The following is a 16,554-nucleotide window of genomic DNA, read 5'->3' as shown; positions in this document are numbered from 1 at the left end:
TCTTAATTAAGAGTTCGATTAGGGATGATAAATGCACAATGGAGGTTATCTGCAGGGACACAAATGTTTGACGAGGACTATGCCTGAGGCACCCCCGGCCTGCCAAAGTGATGAGTATCCCACATCGAAAAAATAGGGCTACCAACTCTAGTTTATAAGGATCCAAGGCACCCTCACCTAGTAAGCCGGTTTTCTGGGTTGTAGTTCTACCTTGGGCCTTATGGGCCGGGTGGGTATTCATCATTGATGCTTTCATTGAGAGAGTCGCGTTTGCGGAGAGGGCTACCGTTTGAAGGGCGAGCGGAGCCACCGTGGACGTCGGCTGTCCAAGGGGGGTGGTTTGATGAGTATCCCACATCGAAAAAATAGGGCTACCAACTCTAGTTTATGAGGATCCAAGGCACCCTCACCTGGTAAGCCGGTTTTCTGGATTGTAGTTCTACCTTGGGCCTTATGGGCCGGGGTGGGTATTCATCATTGGTGCTTTCATTGAGAGAGTCGCGTTTGCGGAGAGGACTGCCGTCTGAAGGGCGAGCGGAGCCGCCAAGCGAGCGTAGCCGCCGTGGACATCGACTGTCCAAGGGGGTGGTTTGATGAGTATCTCACATAGAAAAAATAGAGCTACCAACTCTAGTTTATAAGGATCCAAGGCACCCTCACCTGGTAAGCCGATTTTCTGGGTTGTAGCTCTACCTTGAGCCTTATGGGCTGATGTGGGTATTCATCACAAAGCCAAAACACAAAACCATTGATACTTTTGATTTGCAGTTCGCAAATTATTCAGGGGTTGAAACCTAAACGTTACAAACCTTGTGGGAGGTTTTCTCAATAGAAGCTAGGTATATTATCCCCTGATCTGATAAGGAACTAGAATAAACATATAAGTGCATGGAACGCAAATGTTATATCAAGAACAAAGTAATCCAATCAATATAATGATTCCTTCAATGGACCAATCCGCAACTAGGTGACCTTTTGGAGAGTAGGAATAGAGGGAATGCTTGGCAATGTGACCTCTGGGAGAGTAGGCATGTTGGACATCCTAGGCAATGTGGGTTGTGGCAGAGTTGGGATTGTGGGCAAATTCGGCATCTGCAAGAGATGGGCTAGCCGCGAGGCCACCATCCATGCTTGAGACTGAATATTCGAACAATTTGGCTGTGGAGTACAAAGAGCCTCTCTCAAAGTCATATGGTAGAGACAAAAGGATTCAAGGTTGTCAATTAGTATAAACGCCCACATCGCTAAATAATGGAAGTCGTGGACAATTTATAACGGCTCAATAATCAATGCACCATCATCGAGCTTGGTAAGTCGGGCTTGTAACCCAGGTGGGGATATCAAAAGTGTTAGAAGTTAGTACATGGTCTGGGCCTGTGGTTTGGCCCTTCACTGGCTTGCCCACTCCAAGCTAGGAGTTGGCCCGTGGGACCCAAGTGAAGACTTGCGGTTTCTTGGGCCTTAGAGTGGGAAGGGACTGCATGAGGCTGGTTGTTTCACACCAAGCTAGGACTTGGTCCTTGGGACCCAAGTGAAGACTTGCGGTTTCTTGGGCCTTAGAGTGGGAGGGACTGCGTGAGGCTGGTTTCACAGAGCAACGACAAACTCCCCTCTCCTGGCTAACAGACCGGTACCACCGAGGCCCAATATGATTAGATGAAGGGAAATTTTATCTACACACCATTAATCTACTGTCTTTAAACATGAAAAATTTACACACAAAATTTTAATGAATATACCAAAATATCCTTGTTTTGTATAATTTTAGGAATGAGTTTTGTTGAGTTTACATACAAATTAACCACAACTCAATATTCTCCTCTCTCACCGATTTCATCATATCCAAACTACTGCTCTCACCATTTGTACACAGCTGAATCGGCAGTATTCTCTGTCTCACTTGAATCGGCAATTGACAATCGTGGAATTATAAGCCCTAACCCGATCCCTAGAAACTCTTTGAACGGCACCGTATAGAAGGGACTGAAGGAGAAGGAAAAGCTCTTTGAGACTCAGAGTGAGTTGAAAAGAAATGGCAGCAACAGTGTCCATAATTTACCAAATATAATAAAAAAATATTGGCAGATGCCTTTTGAAAATTGAAACAATCGTGCTTGACTGCTTGTACGAATTTTCTTTTTTTCGTGGGTCATATAAACAGACATGAGACAACCAGATGACTCTCAACGATTTTTGTAATTAACGTAATATTGTATGATGAAATCGGTGAGAGAATAGAATATTTAGTTGTAGTTAATTTGTGTGTAAACTTAACAAATTCATTCATAAAATTGTACAAAAACAAGAGTATTTTGGTATATTCATCAAAATTTTATGTGTAAACTTAGAAATTTTTTGTGTAAACTTATCATGTTTTAAAAATGATGTAAAGATAGTAGATTAGTGGTGTATAGATAAAATTTCCCTTAGATGAGTTTGTGGTTTATTGGACCAACACTTTTTTCAACCCCCAGAAAACCACTGGGCCTATCTAAAACACAACTCTTTACCACTGGGCCTATCTAAAATACAACTCTTTTGGATAAAAATTGTACGAGGCCAGCCCACCTCACTCAGAAAAACTATTGGTAGAAAAACAGAGAAGTTTTGGTATGGCCCACATTGGAGGTGGGGTCTTCCCTCTTGCAACATTAATTGCTTGTTGATGTCTCAAAGTCGCTGCCTTTTTCCTTCCCATGACAATGATTAAAGGCAATGGTGGTGTCTTTGGAAGGAAACAACTTTCACAAGAAGCCTTAATGCACAGCATGGGTTGTCAAATGAGATGATCCAAAACTTATCTTCCATTTTGTTTCTTCACCTGAACAGATTACTAAAATATGTAGAATGACATATACATACATAACAAACATTGAATATGATCACACAGAATAAAGATAATCAAATGTTTGTAAAGTGCTTCTTCTCTTTTTGACCTAAATATTGTAATATGCCCCTCAAAAGTCACTCAGAACAAAAACCATACACATCAAAACAAGCTTTTTTTGCTTGCTCTCGTTGATTTATCTTACACACCAAACAACAACAAAAATCCACCAAAAATCATGGAAGTAAAAGAGAAGAAGAAGGGGAAGAACAATAAGAAACAGAAATACCAACACCCAAATGACCAAACCACCAAACCCGCATCAGATTTATCTTTCAAACCCACCTCCGACGTAAAGGGTCTCCGATTCGGTGGCCAATTCATCGTAAAATCCTTCACAATCCGCCGCGCACGGCCGCTCGAGCTCCTAACTCTCCTCTGTTTCACTAAACCCAACAACAACAGCGGCAAGAAACTTCCTTTTCCTTCGACCACAGCTTACTTGCCGACAAACTTCACAATCTTGGCACACCACGCATGGCACACACTCACACTCGGCCTTGGAACCAAGAAATCGAAAGTGGTTTTGTTTGTTTTCGAGTCGGAGACCATGAAATCGGCAGTAGACCGTGTGTGGCCACCGGAGATAGCTCTCGGGGATGTGAACAAGAAGCTGATTAGAGGTCTAAGTGGGTGTGAAATGGCGAGATTCAAGTTCAGAAAAGGCTGCATAACATTCTATGTGTACGCAGTGAGACGAGTAGGGCATTTGGGTTTTTCTTGTGCGGATGATTTGAGGACAATTTTACAGTCTGTGGTGGCACTGAATGATTTCTTGGATCACACTGCTATGCTTGCTTTGCCAAACCAGAGAAGCATCAATTTTGAGCCCCAATTCGCTATGGCTCACTGACTTCCATCTTAATCTCTCTGTCACACTCTGTATCAGTATCATCATCATCTTCTTCTTCAGCTCATTTTAGATTATGTTTTTTTTTTACTTTGGGGTTTTAAACATTTTGGGTCTAATATGGGGGGAATTACTTTATTTATTGATCTTTGTGTATGGTCTTAATTTGGGGGTAAAACTGCATTTCAGATTGAATAAAAATGGTGTTTTTGTTCTCCCTGAATCTTATCGATCTGCAGGAGCTTCAGTCTGTCCAAAATTTGCATTTTGATTCTGTCCCACCGTTTGTTCTTTGTAAATTGTGCTTTAAGATCTGACCCGTGAACCAACATGTCAAAGCCACCCACCACTTGGTGCATTAGGTGAACCACGGCTCTCAAACTTCTTCGATCAGGACATGACAGGGATGCATGTGAGTCAAATGGGTCCAAAACTAATATGGATTTGGGTCCAAATGTGATTATAATCTGTTTACTATTTTGGGTCTTGCAGCTAGATGGGATGTTTGCAATAATGATAATAAAGCGAAGCCTCAACATATTTACATGAGGAGGAGGAGGAGGAGAGATATTCCAGCTAAGTTAACAGCTTTATGGTCTGAAAAAAGTGAGTGAACAAAGAAACCTCTTTATTTTGCACAATGTGGCTTTAATCATACCAATAACACGAGAAGGCCCCACGCCCAACCACATTTTCTCACAACAATTATCACACCTCTCTCTCTCTTTGTATCATATGATGGAGAAACCTAAATCCAAGCTCTTACTGTTGTGAAATATCAATCTCTCTTTTCTAATATTGACTATTATTGTAAGAAACAGAAACTGTAAGCTTTCTCAAGAAGTCAATCCTAAATCTATGGCCACCAGAAACACGGACTATGAGTGCAATCATGTTGTCAAAATCGAGATCTAAATCGTAGATCAACAAAACGATTCGGATCGATTCAAAATCACAAAATTGATAAGATCCCAATTTTGACAATCTTACCTTGAGGGCAATCTCACGTGCTCCTTTTGAAGTTGATGATTATTGGAGAATTGTTGATATTCTACACGAGGTTTCTCTTGTCAACTATGATAAACCGATTTTGTGGAACAGAATCGTGAACTCCATAAATATTTTGTTCTCAATTCAGGATAAATTTGAAAGAAAGAACTGGAGAGTTTCGTGCAATGTTTTACTTTTGCCGGAACACCTTCGAACTCATGGACCTCTGAGAGTTGCAGAGGAGTTCCAATGCCATAAAGATGTTATGGATGAAAGAGAAGCTTTCGGCTCGTCGACAAGAAAGGGTTGGTGTTTAAACTTCCAACTGTTTGAGATTAAATTCAACGGAACACTTTTCTAACGTATTTGAGATATGCAGAATCGGCTGGGGCTTGATCGTTAGGAAATTAACAGAGAAAGTACCGAAGCTGATTCAAAAGGGGGTAATTCTCAGGGAAGAGAGAGCAAGAGCAAGGAAATTGACATATGGGATCGGGGGGTTCGGTAGCTTCAGCCACCAATCATATTCAGTTGATGGAAGCTCGAAAGACTTGAGAGTCGAGTGGCGAAGAAGAATGTCATTTGAAGACCACCCCTTCTGTAAGGAGAGAAATCAAGCTGCTAAATCCTTGCTTTCCAGCGCGGAATGAAAAATCGAGAAAGTGAAAACCAATCCAAAGTTAAATGCATGAAGTTTCAGCTTGAAACATGGAGCTGGCAGTGCTACTTTTAAAAGCTTAAGCGGATTCAACTTCAGCGCACCCTAAAACTGAAACGCACAGTCGCAATATCAAATAGAGGGGACAACAGTGAGTAACGGATGAAACTGCTAAGAATGATGTGAAGACCTAGCACTGGGGATGAAGTGGCATGCAACAGTCAAAATTCTAGGAAAAATCATAATGAAAGAATGGCAATCAACTACTCGTCTTCCATGAGTCATCACTCCAACATGAGAACAACATAAAATGGTAATAAGGGTAGGATGGATAAAGGGTTGGACGTAGCACTTTAAAGAAAACAAAACAGTACTCTTTCTTCATCGTTCCTAAGCATTTAGAAGCATTTCCTATGCACGATTGATGGCCCAGACTCATCGTACTCTGCCTTTGCAATCCACATCTGCACTCAACAAATAGGTAATAAAGACCCAAGTTAGATATTCATAGCTTCAACAAGTACCATTCATATGCAAATTTACACGTCAAACATAAACCAACCTGCTGGAAGGTGCTGAGAGATGCTAAGATGGAGCCCCCAATCCAGACACTGTACTTCCTTTCAGGTGGTGCTACCACCTTGATCTTCATACTGCTTGGAGCAAGTGCAGAGATTTCCTTGCTCATTCTATCAGCGATGCCAGGGAACATGGTTGAACCCCCACTCAGAACAATGTTCCCATACAGGTCTTTCCTGATATCAACATCACACTTCATAATGGAATTGTACGTCGTCTCGTGAATGCCTGCAGCTTCCATTCCAATCATGGATGGCTGGAAGAGGACCTCTGGGCATCGGAAACGCTCAGCACCAATGGTAATAACCTGTCCATCTGGCAACTCATAGCTCTTCTCAACTGAGGAGCTGGTCTTGGAGGTTTCTAGCTCCTGCTCATAATCAAGAGCAATGTAGGCCAGCTTTTCCTTCATGTCCCTCACAATTTCCCGTTCGGCTGTGGTTGTGAAAGAATAACCACGCTCTGTGAGAATCTTCATCAAGCTATCAGTGAGATCACGACCTGCAAGGTCAAGACGAAGGATGGCATGTGGGAGGGCATACCCCTCATAAATGGGGACTGTGTGGCTTACACCATCACCAGAATCCAGCACAATTCCTGCACAGCAAGGACACGAGCCACAACAATTGTAATACAAGGGAACAAACATACAACAATCAGCAACTATAACAGATGGTAAGAAAGTCCTGCGAAAGGAGTGAATTCAAAAGCAGAACAAACTAACACATCTCATCAAACAACTGCCATCAACCAAAGCTACAAAATATGCACCATCTGTGAGAACCAATAATATATAGCACGAGTGCCTAAATTCAAAACTCTCAACCTATACAAATTGACTTGGGCATGTTGGTCCTATTGAGACCGACTATATTTTGGAAATTTTCACAAATAAAATATGAGGCATGTATTATTTGTTGCATGTGTTTCTTGATTTGTTCTCCATTTCACATTTTAAAAGCCCCTGACTAAAAAAAGAAAATCATTAAAAAAAAAATGCTTACCAGTGGTACGGCCACTTGCATACAAAGACAGAACAGCCTGAATGGCAACATACATAGCAGGAGTGTTGAAAGTCTCAAACATGATTTGGGTCATCTTCTCACGATTAGCCTTGGGGTTGAGAGGAGCCTCAGTAAGGAGCACAGGATGCTCTTCTGGCGCAACACGAAGCTCGTTGTAGAAAGTGTGATGCCATATCTTTTCCATATCGTCCCAATTACTCACAATACCATGCTCAATGGGATATTTCAAAGTTAAAATACCACGCTTGGACTGAGCCTCATCACCAACATAGGCATCTTTCTGGCCCATTCCTACCATAACACCAGTATGACGAGGACGACCCACAATACTGGGAAAGACAGCCCTTGGAGCATCATCTCCAGCAAATCCAGCCTAACAAAGTTACGTAGCAACTTTATGATTAGCTACCATAAAAAAAGGGTCACGGAAAATAATTTATGGCTTATCATACAGAAATACCAACACAACTTATCTAAATAAAAGACCCTTATTAAATACCTTAACCATTCCTGTACCATTGTCACACACTAGTGGCTGAATATCCTCGCCGTCAGCCATCTTCTACAATCTGTTACATAACATTGCTTTTAGATAATCAAAATATATTCTGGCACACACAAGGTAAAATAAACAAAAGTCCAGAGAATTCATTGTGGAGTATTTAAATTCAATCCTCAATAGTTCAGAAGAAAGTCAGAATTCAATTCCAGGAGGAACACAAACCGCCATTGCTAATTCAACGTTAATTTCATCATACGTGAAAAATGATAATAGGCACTCATTAACATTTATCCCTGGATCATCACATAATTCACAGGTACAACCAACCCTCCCATTGTAATGCCATCAAGTGCAACAGAACAGAGAAATGGTAATAGAAGATCTACTGATGAAGAAATTTTCAACGATAAAAGAAAAGGTGAGTGAACAAAAGGAGGACAAAATACATAAACCTAAAAAAAATCACCATGAACATAAAACACAGTTGATCCAAAACCTTATCACATTTCAATGTTAGAAAACTGGACTCAGTGAATAACCATTCCAATTACAGAACTTGTCATATAAATGATATGCTTATCTAAAAACATGACTTTGTGCAAGGATTTTCAATGTAATAGGAAACAAAAAAGGGATCCAGCATTTCTTAATTTTCAATTACATCCGGTACAATAAAATTTCTTCTTTTTTCCTTCTACATTCTTTTGGATGCAGCCAAATCAAGATTCAACTCTAACATGACAGCAAAATCCTCCTAAACAACACTGAAAAACCATTATAATAAATAACAACATTGCATGTAATTCAAAAAATGTATTAGTTAAATGTCAGCATCACAGTAATAAAAGGAAATAGTTGGGTCCCAACTCCCAAGATGCCCCATTTTCCATCAAAATTGAATTAACAAAATTTCACATTCCATGCTGTCAGATCCAAACATCATAATAAACCCTACAAAATAAAATCCAATCCAACACATATTAACATCACAATGTACCAACGCCAAATCCTCCACACATTATCAACAAAGCTAATACTCAAATGACACATACGCGTACAGACAGACATACATATCGAAAGGATCTCAATTTCATCAATCGCAATTGGTCAATCAGTCTGTATCACTTCCGTCTATTCAACGCATAAACATCAAAATGACGGAGAACCGAAATCGCCACATCTACAAAGTAATAAACAGTTCGACATGAATCTGAAACATTGAGGACGAGAGAAAAGAAACAGACCTTCAAACTCCAAGAGACAGAGAGACACAGAGAAAGAGAGACAGGGAGGGGAAGGAGAATGCAGGAGTGGGAGGCTCGTTTTTTGAGGCGTAACAGAGAAGGCCATTATATGAAGCTGGAGATGTAATGTGGACCGTTGGATCGTCTTTTTTAGTTTAAAATATAATTTAATTTATTAGGCTTTATTAATTAAATTGACAAAATTGGAACGCGTCATCGGCTCTCTCCCTGTATAAGCGTGCGGTTATTAAGCCTGCCGGGTGCAGCTCCTTCCGGTTTTCCAGTCATTTTTTTTTTCCCCACTTTCATTCCCATTCTGCCTCTCACTCCACCCCTATTTTCGAATAAAAAAGAAAAGAAAAGAAAAAAAGAAGTAATTGATAACATGATTTGTGGCAGCTCAGATGCTTTCCTTGATCCCATTAAAAGAATGGTCGATAATCACAAAACGTTGGACTGCATTTAGGATTCCGAGCACTTGAATCGGAGTAGAGTCAGATAAAATAGAGAATCAATTAAGAAATAGAGAATCATATAAGGGACACAAATATAGAGAATCGTTTAAGAGACGAATATAAGTGTTGGATCCTCAAAACTTGACCTAAAAAATAGAAGGGTTTGAAAATCAAATCATGATCTTAATAGTGTAATGTGTACTCTTTTTTTTGATCAGGAGTAATGTGTACTCGAATTGAAAAACAACCCTAATTTGGAAAATGTAACATCAAAGTATTTGAGAATCAAATCATGATCCTAGTAAAGTAAATGCATACTTATATGTATTTTTTTATAGGTGAAGCGGCTATATAATTGATGATATTATGAGAAATGAGAGAGTTGAACATATACATCCCAAGAAAGTGACAAGAAATAAAACCAACACTAAATGACAAAGAACTCCTTTGCTATGTCCTTACTGAATTCTCAAATCTCCATTTCATCCATGAAGAACAAGACATAGTAATTGTCTTTGCGATTGGAAAACTAGGCAAGAGGAGCAATTATTCACCACTCCCAAATGAGTCTATTAATTAGAGATCAAGAACATTGTACTATAAAGATAAATCACAATGGCTAAGCACATAGCATCACATGCTTCAGAGAGAGAGGAGGGGGGGTAAATGTAATATGAAAAGGAGGGATCAGTATCCCAACAAATTGAAGAAATTTTGCTTCAAAATGGATCCAAGACTTTTTGTATCTGAGCAGAATGAAACTTGATACAGGTCTGTACCGATGCAGTTGAATACAAACCAGGCACGATTATGAAGAGACCGAATGAGTCGGCATTGGAAGTAGTTTCTACAGAAATGGAGGTAATATCACCCATCGTCGTGGATACTTAGGCCTTCCCTCCTTCCCGTCAAATAGCTGCAGATGTCAAGGTGAAAGAGATAATTAGCCAAATAGGTAAGGCGGAAGACGAGGAAAGGCATAGAATATCAAAATTTCTGACTATGGTTTTTCATGCCCAATCCACCTTTCACATACAAAAGCCTTAAAAGTCCTTAATATGACAGCGCAACAATAACTCTGAGCCAGCCCCAAAAGAAGATTTCCTCAGGTTGTATAATCTTCACAATAATTGGAGAGGCAAAAAAAAGATACCATGAATCAACACAATAGAATACCGAAACAGTTCAACCCAGTGCCTTGATAAATTTGACAATACCAACTTAGATTTGATTCGACTTGAACATCGTTACATCCAAAGCAAGTAGGTATGCAGGCCCTTGCATCTGAATTCGAATTAAAGACGAGCATATATGTGCAAGAACAGATGTACTGATACACAAGCACCCGTAGGCCGTAGCTTTACATAGGAAACATGATGACAAATATATGACTTTAATTCCATCATACACTCAATTAAAGCCACAATTCATAAAGAACATAAAGATAAATGTGCAAGTGTATGGAGTTACTCTTTTCAGCATAGAAACAAAAAGGTGTTACCTTCTTCAACCGACGGTGCTTTGCAAGGGCCCAATTGGTCATGATAAGAGTAGCAACCATCATAAAGATATAACCAGCGACAGTTTGTGTTGCAATATTGAATCCCAGCCACTGGTAAATTTCTGTAGTGTAATTGGCACAAGTCACAATGTTGAACAGAAATCCTCGTGGGATCTGATATCCCCCATTCCCATCAGGGCTACGAAGATTCTTCAGCAAAATGTGGCAATAGAAATTTGCAAGTTGACAAACCAACCCAATCCCAAAGCCGATCTTCGTTTGGAGGTCACCAACAGGAGAGTAAAGTGGGTGGTTCACATAATATGCAATATAAGCACCAAAAGACCAGTAATAAGCACAATTTCGGAACACATTTGAGAGTGGCGAGGTTGCATGACTGAAACGATGCACAAAAAATGTTTCCATAATACGTTTGAAATAGTGGAAACACCAGTAGTATACGGCATATGTCTGTACCGGGCGGATAACACGCTCTCCCTCATAGCCAAATAATTGGTACACAGGGAAGTAGTAAAAGATGGGATAGAGAACAAAAGGACCAACATACTCCCAGAAGAAAAGTGTACGGTAGGAAACTTGTGGACCCAGGTCCTTGAACACTACAGTTAAGCTCTCTGAATTTCCATCACAGTATTCATTGAGACTCTTCTTATAGTTAAATACAACAGGTCTCTCTTTCGATCCAGGTTTCTGGGGGAGGGTCAGCCGCTGCCTTGAAGGGTAGAACTTTTTAGCTGTTGATGTGACACAAACAAATTAGATTACTGAAATCAAATGACATCTACTGCACCTAAGACAGCCAAACACACAATTTTATTATTTCAATTGTTTTTCATTTTTTAATCTAGAGTGAAAATGTCTTTCTTCTTTTACTTTTTGCTGGTTTAATAAGATCTCAAAAGTAATTGTTTAGGCAAAATACAATGACAATGTAGTGTCAATGGTGATCACCTCATACTCATACCATTAAACAATAAGCCTAATATGATGAACTAAAAAATGATATGCCACATCCGCCCATCCAAGAGAGATGGTTGTTCTTACCAAGAACAATCTACAGTTCTCCTTAAGGTCTGTTTCTCATTCTCAATTTGGCGTTAAACAAAGGAAAATACCTTGCAATTTGTGCCAAACATTTATCAAATGTTAAATTGTAGGCCATCTGAAATTCAATAGAATGATGAACAGGGATTTCTATGGACATATGACACAGAATAGACGTAACTTGCACATTTGGAAGTGATATTTCAGTGATTTCCCATCTATTTAACAATCATTTCCATTTACAAAAAATTAGAATCCTTTTTTTCAGAACAATAAGGTGATGCAATGAAAAGTACGAAGGGGAAAAAGAAAAACAAAAGCAAGACCGAACAAAGATGTGCACCAAAAACAATGACTGAAATCCCAAATTAAAAAACATGAAGCAAAATAAGCATCTTCCTAGTTCTAAAAACAGTTATGTTGTTTCACTGAATGGACAAAAACAGTTGTGTTGTTCAAGGGGAGAAAGATAGGTCTTTGTAGTTCCACAAACAATATGATTCTGGAGAAAAGTCTTTACTGAAAAAACAGAACAAAAGGTCCATTTTTCTTTCTGACTGCTTCAAATCAGACCCAGAGCACCATAACCACTACAAAAATTGAAGCTTGAAAGAGGAAATAGTCAAAATGCAGGAACCGTAACTATCACTTACTTCGCCGATGAATTGCTTCTTGCAGATCTGCCACCGTTGCCTGCCAAAATAACACAGACAAAAAAACAACTCAAACTCCAATTACATGACTTCACATCCACAACCCCTCGTGTTAACATGGAATTGGAAAAAAAATCTAAAATATCTCAATTACTTCAAATCACAGTAACTAACTTTCATGGGTTTTATTCTCATCCCATTTCCTTGGATTCCCAAGAAACCAAACAGCACAGTAAACAACCAGAACACATACCGAGTCACTGAGCTCGAGTCCTCCTTTGATAACTTCTCTACCGCTGCGCGAAACAACAGTGACTTTCATTTTGCAGGGAGAGAGAGAGACCCAACTCCTCAAATGACCTCCCTAGAGAGCGGAATCTAAGAATCAACTCCAAAAGAGGGGCACTCGAGTGAGATCTCAAAATGGCATGGACAATGAAGGCTTTTTAAGAAGGGGAAAAAAACAGTTGGTAGAGATAATTTTAATGGAAGATTAACATTTTCGTATCATAAAGGCTTGTGGTTGGGGTAGGACAGCTAACAATGCATACTGATGAGCTACATACAATTCTTAACTGCTCCCACATTCCCGAACCACGTGAATTTCCAATTGTGGGCTAGGGTTTCTGTTCCTTCTTGATCTTCACACGTGTACATTGGAATCACCGAATTATAGGTGGGAGGCCCCTACCAAATCTTGTATGATTAACAGGATTTTAAGCCATAGCTTAGTCAAAGAAAAGCAATTGACCAATTTATTGGATTTACTTTTAAAAAATTCACTAATTTCACGCACCAAAACAGCAGAATCGGATGTTGAAGATCACTGTTCCTTCTCAGGTTGCTTGCTCTTAGCCGCATCAAGGGTTTCCACGGGAAGCAACGTCTGCACACAAAGCAAAAGAAGTTATTGTGTGAGGCATTTCACCAAACAGGTTACGGATATTGAACAAAGCAAAACACTTACAACGTTAGGCTTGTAAATATTGTGGACGACGGAGGCACCAGCAAGAAGAGAGGCAACGACAACGACACAAGACCATGCCGGCGATGGAGTCCCTGTTGGCTGCTTCGCTCCGAATTTCTTGCTCATTCACATACTGATTGAATCACCGATCCTCTTTATTAGGAAAAACGGAAGGCTATTTTAAAAGTTATGGCGGGCTGGGTTAGAACTTAGAATAGATATGGGCTGGGTGTCAAGCCTGCTATTCAGAGTAAACTGTAATGATGGGCTTAGTCTAATAGGCCAAATAACTTCAAAGTTGTCTTCCTTGTTATTGCCTTCTTGACATCACAGGTATATAAATTCCAAACGGCTTTGGTCATAGCCTAATAGTGTATTTTTCTGGAGTCAAACCGTATGTACTCAATAAGTCCCGAGTTCAATTTTTAGTGGGAGCAATACCCTTGTAGCTAAGGGTTGAGATTTGAGTCAACTTATCATGTTATTAGGTGAAAAAAATTTGTACTCGCAGGTCTAATAGTTTGAGTTTAGACCTATATCAGATGTCCAAATGACAAACTTGTATCATGTCGTTCTGGGTCACGGAAAAAAAAAATGTATACAAAGTCCACAACATGTATGTACACGTGATTCTCATCTTATTCAAACATAAACATGAAGATGGCAATAATCTTACAAACTCATATGTTGTGCTTGAAATCAAACATCAAACTTTCTTTGGGAGTGCATAAGAAGATAAAACCGATAAAATGGCAGTGCAAACAAATCCAAGGAGAAGGAGACTTGCAGAAACATAGCCTTTGTTGAAAAACTTGTCAACGTCGCCTGATCCTGAAAACAATGGTTTCATGTCCTTGGTCGATCCAAATGCAGCTGCAGCACCTGTCGCTAGCAAATACGATATTACCTGAACAACACAACATATGAATGACTCAATATAGCAAACTATTTGGGATCGGCTACATCAATATATAACGAGAAAAATCAGTAAGACTTTAGTCATACGAAACAGGAAGTTGATTTTTTTGGGAGAAGTTAAGTAATTGTAAGATGTTTTAACAATGATAAAGTGGTGTCTTATTGAGAAAATTAAAAAATCGTAAAAGTGAGATTATACTCACAATTTTTATATCAAAAGTGATCAATAAGTTTATAACAAAGTCTTAGTACAAAACATAAATATAAAATATGGTCTTGGTGCTTTATAAGTAGCACAATCCAATTCACATGAAAAATTACTAAGGATCCCGATTTTTGGTTACTTTAAGAAAAATTAAAAATTATGGTGTCCTGAGCTGGCCTAAAGCCGAAAACTCTTGCTTAGCTGCTTTAGGCTAGGGTTGGCATTGAGTCGATAGTTACTTACAAACTAACAATTCAAATTAAGGACGTATCCCATGTATCTTTTTTTTAGGACCACCTCGATTAGGACATAAATTACTAAATATTTGTAGTAAAAGAAGTTAAACATGAAAGTAATAGAAATAAATAAATTATAATTTGGCCAAACCTTATCTCCATAGAAGTCAAATAGAAGATTTCGATCGCCGGCCATCAAGCGATTTCCGGTAACAACATTGTATAGCATGAAACCAATTTGCAGGATCATATATGCCATTCCGATTACGATCGTGGCTAGCATGTACCTTATTATATTCCAAGTACAACGACACTAAGATTAAAAATTGAGAATATCAATGGCGTAAAAGGAAGCAAACTAGAACAAATCATGAAAATGAAAAGAGGAAGATCTAGCTTTAATATTTGTACGTACCGATAAGCGTAGACATCCTTGAAATGGACTTTGAACTCGTAGATGTCAACTTCTAAGGTGGCCGTGCTGGTTGTTATGACGACGAGCGATACAAAGAGGAAAACAAAGGTGAGAGTTCTCAGGACAAGAATGGTGACTCGTGAAGCCGCGGAGGGTGGTGGTGGAGCTGGTGGTTGTGCCATTTCTAATTTCTTCTGCCTAATCTGAATTGTGCAGCTCTTGCTGAAGTCTTGTAGCCAAAACTAAAACAACCTGTGAAGACCCTTCAGTATTGAGTATTAGTCTTATTAATTTATTGTATATAGCCAACGGGCCGCCATAGCCCATAAATACCAGGCTGGGCTTGGCCTCATTTTTGGGCTCTCATTGGCCCATAAGTAATATGAATAGATTCAATGATCTCATTCTTTTACCTTGGAAGCTACATTTCCAAGGGAAAAGGATTTGCTAGAATGACTTCAGTACTTCCACATGATTTGCACCATTGAATACATTGGGTGTGGTGTTGTCAAATTCAATGTATAATTGCAGTGAATGGAGATCTGGTGGAATTGGTTGGAATAATTCTAACCCCTATCCCATTTCCAAATGCGTCGTCTCTCCTATGTGGAGTACTTAGAGACATTCCCAAGTGTTCTATTCCCTAGATATTACAAGATTCCACATCATCATGCCACGCCACGTGTACAGGTTGCCGGAGTTTGGATGTCACATGAACAAAGATCGTTGGTTTTCTCACCAGGTATGACTTGGGACAGAATTGTGTACTAATGAAATACTAACAATAGAAACAAGTTAGCTGAAAATTTAAGGATATGGAATTGGTAAAACGATGATAGTTTAAGCACAAAAGAGTAATTATTTTGCCGAAATTTGTGGGTAATCATGATTTATGTTTAAGTAAACTTCTTCTCTAACTAACACAAGCTCTAGAAAATGACCGAAGAATCTAAACTAAAGCATATGTATATATGATTAAGCACATGTGGAAGAACGTGAAGCGGCATACATTGTAATCTTTGATAGATACATATATATATATATATATCTATACACACATACACTCTCTCCTTTGCTATAACAATGACGTCTCAAAAGCCAAAGCTGCCATGAAAAAAGCAGACTGACATGCCACGCCTACACAGACATTCATTCATGTGGTCATCCACAGCATGCACACACTACACTAACAGATCAGAGGACCATCTCCAATAACATTAGCACCACTACTACTATTGATTGGAATCCCGAGTACAGACTACTTCTAAATTTCTAATCATCAACTCTCAGTCTACTATTACTACTTATTCATTTTGATGCAGAGAAAAAAAAAAAGAGAACTTGTATTTGTAGGTTTCACTGTTCTACTTTTTCTCTACACTAAAGTGTGTGTGAGAGAGATTT

General features: G+C 39.2%; 4 protein-coding genes across 8 annotated transcripts; 1 reads left to right on the top strand and 3 right to left on the bottom strand.

Moving 5' to 3' along the window:
- The first annotated feature begins 2,964 nt into the window (after positions 1 to 2,964).
- On the top strand, positions 2,965 to 3,960 carry LOC119989293. Its single transcript, XM_038834727.1, has one exon. The coding sequence runs from the start codon at positions 3,066 to 3,068 to the stop codon at positions 3,738 to 3,740; it is 675 nt and encodes a 224-aa protein (XP_038690655.1). The 5' UTR covers positions 2,965 to 3,065; the 3' UTR covers positions 3,741 to 3,960.
- A 1,736-nt stretch (positions 3,961 to 5,696) lies between these two features.
- LOC119989292 (actin-97) lies at positions 5,697 to 8,824 on the bottom strand. 2 transcript variants are annotated; one of them, XM_038834725.1, is made up of 5 exons: positions 8,736 to 8,824; positions 7,489 to 7,558; positions 6,969 to 7,362; positions 5,948 to 6,561; positions 5,697 to 5,849 (listed from the first exon to the last, which is right to left on the bottom strand). In XM_038834725.1, the coding sequence occupies exons 2-5, from the start codon at positions 7,546 to 7,548 to the stop codon at positions 5,784 to 5,786; spliced, it is 1,134 nt and encodes a 377-aa protein (XP_038690653.1). In that variant the 5' UTR covers positions 7,549 to 7,558; positions 8,736 to 8,824; the 3' UTR covers positions 5,697 to 5,783. The 2 variants fall into 2 exon arrangements, with proteins under 2 accessions (XP_038690653.1, XP_038690654.1); XM_038834726.1 differs by lacking the exon at positions 8,736 to 8,824 and adding an exon at positions 8,562 to 8,694.
- Positions 8,825 to 9,648: 824 nt separating this feature from the next.
- LOC119990040 (very-long-chain enoyl-CoA reductase-like) lies at positions 9,649 to 13,531 on the bottom strand. 4 transcript variants are annotated; one of them, XM_038835857.1, is made up of 7 exons: positions 13,377 to 13,531; positions 13,206 to 13,295; positions 12,976 to 13,105; positions 12,663 to 12,787; positions 12,410 to 12,449; positions 10,692 to 11,446; positions 9,649 to 10,106 (listed from the first exon to the last, which is right to left on the bottom strand). In XM_038835857.1, the coding sequence occupies exons 4-7, from the start codon at positions 12,729 to 12,731 to the stop codon at positions 10,038 to 10,040; spliced, it is 933 nt and encodes a 310-aa protein (XP_038691785.1). In that variant the 5' UTR covers positions 12,732 to 12,787; positions 12,976 to 13,105; positions 13,206 to 13,295; positions 13,377 to 13,531; the 3' UTR covers positions 9,649 to 10,037. The 4 variants fall into 4 exon arrangements, with proteins under 4 accessions (XP_038691785.1, XP_038691786.1, XP_038691784.1 ...); XM_038835858.1 differs by having other exon boundaries at positions 12,976 to 13,096; XM_038835856.1 differs by having other exon boundaries at positions 12,663 to 13,105.
- Positions 13,532 to 13,948: 417 nt separating this feature from the next.
- Positions 13,949 to 15,404, bottom strand: LOC119989972 (CASP-like protein 4D1). The gene is made up of 3 exons (XM_038835760.1): positions 15,151 to 15,404; positions 14,887 to 15,022; positions 13,949 to 14,283 (listed from the first exon to the last, which is right to left on the bottom strand). The coding sequence occupies exons 1-3, from the start codon at positions 15,330 to 15,332 to the stop codon at positions 14,083 to 14,085; spliced, it is 519 nt and encodes a 172-aa protein (XP_038691688.1). The 5' UTR covers positions 15,333 to 15,404; the 3' UTR covers positions 13,949 to 14,082.
- Between the last annotated feature and the right edge of the window lie 1,150 nt (positions 15,405 to 16,554).

Source organism: Tripterygium wilfordii, chromosome 21 (genome assembly GCF_013401445.1).
Source record: "Tripterygium wilfordii isolate XIE 37 chromosome 21, ASM1340144v1, whole genome shotgun sequence".
In the NCBI taxonomy this organism is placed as follows: domain Eukaryota; kingdom Viridiplantae; phylum Streptophyta; class Magnoliopsida; order Celastrales; family Celastraceae; genus Tripterygium; species Tripterygium wilfordii.
The sequence above is the reverse complement of the archived record's forward strand: the minus strand, read 5'-3'. Positions and strand labels throughout refer to the sequence as shown.

What these genes read in the sequence shown, in the direction of transcription:
- LOC119990040 (XM_038835856.1), bottom strand. Translation starts at nt 12,731, where the DNA reads ATGAAAGTCACTGTTGTTTCGCGCAGCGGTAGAGAAGTTATCAAAGGA. An exon ending in AGAAGCAATTCATCGGCGAA is followed by an intron (nt 11,447 to 12,409) that starts GTAAGTGATAGT and finishes TCACATCAACAG; the next exon opens with CTAAAAAGTTCTACCCTTCA. An exon ending in AGCACCGTCGGTTGAAGAAG is followed by an intron (nt 10,107 to 10,691) that starts GTAACACCTTTT and finishes TGACATCTGCAG; the next exon opens with CTATTTGACGGGAAGGAGGG.
- LOC119989972 (XM_038835760.1), bottom strand. Translation starts at nt 15,332, where the DNA reads ATGGCACAACCACCAGCTCCACCACCACCCTCCGCGGCTTCACGAGTC. An exon ending in AAGGATGTCTACGCTTATCG is followed by an intron (nt 15,023 to 15,150) that starts GTACGTACAAAT and finishes GAATATAATAAG; the next exon opens with GTACATGCTAGCCACGATCG. An exon ending in TTGACTTCTATGGAGATAAG is followed by an intron (nt 14,284 to 14,886) that starts GTTTGGCCAAAT and finishes TGTGTTGTTCAG; the next exon opens with GTAATATCGTATTTGCTAGC.
- LOC119989292 (XM_038834725.1), bottom strand. Translation starts at nt 7,548, where the DNA reads ATGGCTGACGGCGAGGATATTCAGCCACTAGTGTGTGACAATGGTACA. An exon ending in TGCAAGTGGCCGTACCACTG is followed by an intron (nt 6,562 to 6,968) that starts GTAAGCATTTTT and finishes CTTGCTGTGCAG; the next exon opens with GAATTGTGCTGGATTCTGGT. An exon ending in CTCTCAGCACCTTCCAGCAG is followed by an intron (nt 5,850 to 5,947) that starts GTTGGTTTATGT and finishes TGTTGAGTGCAG; the next exon opens with ATGTGGATTGCAAAGGCAGA.
- LOC119989293 (XM_038834727.1), top strand. Translation starts at nt 3,066, where the DNA reads ATGGAAGTAAAAGAGAAGAAGAAGGGGAAGAACAATAAGAAACAGAAA.